This window comes from Camellia sinensis, chromosome 1 (assembly GCF_055761805.1).
Source record: "Camellia sinensis isolate YWXY chromosome 1, ASM5576180v1, whole genome shotgun sequence".
Lineage (NCBI taxonomy): Eukaryota > Viridiplantae > Streptophyta > Magnoliopsida > Ericales > Theaceae > Camellia > Camellia sinensis.
The window spans coordinates 245,855,688-245,860,667 of NC_138961.1; the positions used below are offsets into that span (position 1 = coordinate 245,855,688).

Genomic DNA, 4,980 nt, shown 5'->3' on the forward strand with positions numbered 1-4,980 from the left:
AAAAAATATAATTGAAAGGGATAAAATGTATGTGTTCATAGATGAGGGGCTACATTGATATTTACAAATAGAGAGGCTACATCAACCATAAGGAAAATAATTTTTTTTTTTTTATATAATCATATACATAACATTTTGTTATTTATTTTTATTATTTTCTTAATAACTATTTTCAAATAAGGAAGCAATTATGATTATCTACGTATGTAATGGGACAAAACGGTGACATAAAGTATTTCTCTATATATTATTATGACTTTACATGGATTAAAATTAGGTTTGGTCATGCAAATATAGGAGTCAGTTTTGTTTAATTTTTCATTTTTTTTTTGGTAGTGAAATTTTGTTTTTATTTATATTTTAATCATTTTTTAATTTTTTGAATGTACCTAAAAAATAAATTATTTATGTAGAAATTTATATAAAAAAATGAAAATGTGCCATTTTTATATTTTTATTTATTCGTCATGAATTTCTTTTAAACTTTTTCACAAATATTTTAATTTTTAATTACATCTAGATTAAGTGCAAGTTTTATTTAAAATTTAAAAAGTTCATTAAAAAATTTCAAAATCTTAGCCTGCATTTGGTTCTCTTTGGAATTATGATTCCAATCAAAAAATTTCAAAATTCTTTTCAAAACTCATAACTAAACATACAACTCAAAACTCAATTCAAAAATTATTTTCAAAACTCATAACCAAGCACACAACTCAAAATTCAATTCAAAACTCTTTTCAAAACTTAAAACCAAACTCCTTTCAAAACTCTATTTAAAAAAAAAAAAATCAAAGAAATATTTTTTTTATTCTATTTTTTAAAATTATTTTTAGAATTATGATTTGCGTATGAAGTCGTGTTTTGAGTTACGAATTTTAAAAAGAGAATTTATTTGGTTGTGAATTTTGAGTTGCATTTTGATTTTTTTTGAATTTATTTTTTGTAGATGTTTAAAAATTTTCTTAATTTTATTTTGTTTAGAGTAAATATTTATTTATTTATTTATTTATTTATTTATTTTAATGTGCACTATATTTCATACATTTGTGTGCTGTATTTTTTAAAAATATATTTTAAATATTTTAATTTTTTTGTTATGTGTTTAGTTATGATTTGAGTGTACACTTTTGAAAGTAGAGTGGAGTTTCGAGTTATGTATTTGATTATGACTTTTGAAAATAATTTTTGAATTGAGTTTTCAGTTATGTGTTTAGTTACGATTTTAGTGTGGAGTTATGTTTTGAGTTTAAAATATTAAAACTAAAAAAAATAAAATATTTACAAAATAAAATAAAATATTTAAGATAAAAATATTTGAATAAAAATTATATATTTAAAACAAAAAATAAAATTTTCTTAAACATTTTTTAATATTTAAATAAATAAATCTAAAAAATTTCAAAATAAAACTCAAAATTTTAAATTTTAAAATTCAAAATACAATTCAAAACTTTTTTCAAAATTTAAAATTCAAAAACTTTTTTCAAAACTTATAACCAAATTATAATTGCAAAACCAAACCAAACAGAGTCTTAATTTGTTATAATATACATAACACTACTAACTAGTATACAAACAAATACATTTTATCTTACACCTCTAATAATATTACCACACTAATAATTCTATGATACTTAACTATAGATCCACACCTTTCCCTTTTCACTGCTAATACCTTTTTTTTAATCATTACACAATTCATTTTAGATCTTAATTATTAATGGTGTGAGTTTCACAAATACATAAATAAGATCCACACATATATCAATAATTAAAATCTAAAAATAATTATAAAAATCCCAAAAATGATGTCCCAAGCATTTTTCCTAATAAAAAGCTCAAACAACCCATTTTCAAAACACTCAAAGCAAAAACAACCCATCTTTCTTCTGCTGCTTTCACTCTCACATTCGCTCTCCTCTCTTTCTCTCTCTTTTTCGAGCTGCATGGAGTTTGATACAAACTTCAATGAAAATCCAACTTTCTATCAAAGTTTTTCCCCGGAAAAAAACTCCAAACCACAAATGGAAAATGGGCTTTTAATTGGATCTTCTTCGCCGGATGGGTTGTATCAAAATTTTCCTAATTTTGATACATTTCCCATTCAAGGCTCTTCTTCCTCCAATTTATCTTTGGGGGTTTTGGCACCGTTTTATGATCGATTCGATCCATTTCAACCTTCATCGATAAATGGATGTTCAAACAATCGTTTTCATTTAAACGCATCGATTCCTTCTGGATCAAACGGTGCAAATCATGTCATGCATGACGGTCAAAATGTAGGGTTTTTGAATTATCCTCCAAGAATTTTACCAGAGGCTTTGAATCAAGATCAGACTTTCCAACCAAAAAATTATCAAACATTCAGATCAACGAATGTGAATCTATCGGATGAAGTTTCATGCTTAACAAAGGAAGGTGGAAATCGAAAAAAATTTGAATCCAAGAGAAGGATGCAGCAATGGTCTCCTGAGGAGGATAGGTGAACTTCATTTTCTTAATTTTCGTTTTCTTTTTTTATTTTTTGAAATGTATTTCTTCTCTTTTAGATTGTTTGGAATTATTTGTTCTCTCTCTATTTTAATTTTCTTGTTTGGTTTTGTGTTTTGAATTATGATTGCTTTTTTAATTTTCAATTTGCAGGTTATTGGTGCAATTAGTGAAGGAATATGGAGAAAAAAAATGGTCTCACATTGCTCAGATGTTGAATGGGAGAATGGGGAAACAATGTAGGGGGAGATGGCATAACCATTTGAGGCCAGACATTAAGGTTTTTCATTTCTTCTCTTTTATTTATTTAAATATATTCTATATGAAAACATAAATGTCCATACATACATAGTTCATGGAGTGGAATATCAACCTTCTCCTTCTCATGCGTGTATTACGCGCCATGCCCTAAAAGATAAATACTTTATTATTATTATTATTATTATTATTATTATTATTGCTTCTACTACAAATATCACTTTGCATAAAATATAAAGTTTGTTCTTTTTTCTTTATGTTTTGCACACATGCTATACACTAGAATATCAAGTTTTTTCTTTTGTTTCTATTACTAGCATAACCATTTAAAGCTAGACATTAGGGTTTTCTATTTCTTCTATTTTTTTCTTTCGTTTCTTCTATTTCTTCTTTGTATGTGCAAATGCGCCACGCGCTAGATTATTGGGATTCTTATTTATATTATTTGCATAGAAAGACAAATATGCATTCACACACTGTTCATGGAGTGGAATCAAGCCTTTCATTTTTCTCATGTGTGCACACATTCTATGCGCTAGAAAATAAATACCATTTTTTAGTACTTCTATTAATCATTTTTCTTCTATGCACACGCCACACTAGATTATTAGAATTTGTATTTATATTATTTTCATAAAAACACAAATGCGCATTCACACATAGTTCATGGAATCAAACATCAAGCTTTTAATTTTTCTCGTGTGTTCCACATGCTATGCACTAAAAAAATAAATACAATTTTTCATTTGTTGATCCGAATGTTTGATAATTTTTTGTCATGTGTGCACTAAAAAATAAATACAAATTTTTAACACAACGATAGAGAATGGATACATTCAAAAGAGACCATATTCATGTCATTTCCTTATTAATATTCATTGGATACTTTGAAATACGTATCCGATATTTTATATTAATTTTGAAAAGTATCATATACTTTTTGTACAGGTCACATATTCAAACTATTATGAAATTCAAATTGTTATTGTTAGAAAAAATGCAATAATAGTTTTTTTAAAATATTTTCTTATTTCTTACTAAAGTTAGTTATTAACTCTTAAATTAATATATAATTCTTAAATTGTTCTTTGAAATCATATATAATATAATACTAGAAATTATAAATAATAATAAAAAATTAACGTATGCTGTCATACTTGTATCATAATTTTTTTACATGAATCACCATTTGTTTTATTATTATTATTATTATTATTATTATTTTTTGTTACTTTTGTAGAAAGATATATGGAGTGAGGAAGAGGAGATGAAGCTAACTGAGGTCCATAGACAACTAGGTAACAAATGGGCAGCCATTGCAAGGGAAATGCCAGGGAGGACTGAAAACACCATAAAAAACCATTGGAATGCAACAAAAAGGTGGCGATTCAGCAAGCGTAAAGGTCAGTACAACTCTCTCTTGCAGGAGTACATCAAGAGCTTGCCTTTCAGATTCAACTGTCACTGATGGCCAAGAAAGCCCATCATCCGATTCCAACTTGCGAATCGTTAATAATACCGGCTTGGAAGAAGACAATAAAGATCAGAAAGACCCAACTTCTGATTCGGATAAGGCAGTGGATTATCAAATTTATGAGAAAATGGCTGTTGAAGAGGATGATTTTGGATCGATGCTCAATGAAAGCAATAAAGCAGAGTTGGAGATGGAGATGGAGATGATGCCAGCTGAGTTAATGGATAAGGAGATGAGCTTTGATGTTAATAATAAGGATATGGACTTGCTGGAGATGCTCTGTCAAGAAATCTTCTGAGTTAGCTGCTAAGTGGTGTTTGGATGTGTTTTATTTATTTCAATATCTCAAACTTTTTCTTAGTCTTTCAAATCCTTGTGGTTTTGGCAGGAAACTGAGTTCGGTTGTAGGTTTTGTTTGTCATTTTCTATTTTGCTTTGCTTTTGCTTTGTTGTAGTGTTTTGTTTTGCAACAATAATATGTCAAAGTCTGTGTCAAAAATTGGGGTTCAATTTTGTGTACTAAGATATTTGGTCATTTGTTTGATAAAAAATTTGAGATATTTGATCATTTATTAGGTAAAAAATTTGAGACCTATAATATTTTCCCTAAATGTTAAAATGTCTCTATCTGTTCTTGCTTAAATGACGCATTACAATTAGCATACTCTATAACATTTGACTATTTTTTAAGCTAAATTACAATTTCAAATCTTGTAATTTTATTTAAATATTACTTTAGTCTTTATTATTTTAAATTG

General features: G+C 26.8%; 1 protein-coding gene across 1 annotated transcript; it reads left to right on the forward strand.

Annotated features, from left to right (window-relative positions):
* Window positions 1-1,946: 1,946 nt before the first annotated feature.
* Window positions 1,947-4,726, forward strand: LOC114265645 (transcription factor MYB98-like). The gene is made up of 3 exons (XM_082921894.1): window positions 1,947-2,482; window positions 2,644-2,770; window positions 3,989-4,726. Exons 1-3 carry the CDS (start codon window positions 1,947-1,949, stop codon window positions 4,214-4,216), a joined length of 891 nt encoding a protein of 296 aa, XP_082778020.1. The 3' UTR covers window positions 4,217-4,726.
* The last annotated feature ends 254 nt before the right edge of the window (window positions 4,727-4,980 follow it).

What these genes read in the sequence shown, in the direction of transcription:
- LOC114265645 (XM_082921894.1), top strand. Translation starts at nt 1,947, where the DNA reads ATGGAGTTTGATACAAACTTCAATGAAAATCCAACTTTCTATCAAAGT. An exon ending in TGGTCTCCTGAGGAGGATAG is followed by an intron (nt 2,483 to 2,643) that starts GTGAACTTCATT and finishes TTCAATTTGCAG; the next exon opens with GTTATTGGTGCAATTAGTGA. An exon ending in ATTTGAGGCCAGACATTAAG is followed by an intron (nt 2,771 to 3,988) that starts GTTTTTCATTTC and finishes TTACTTTTGTAG; the next exon opens with AAAGATATATGGAGTGAGGA.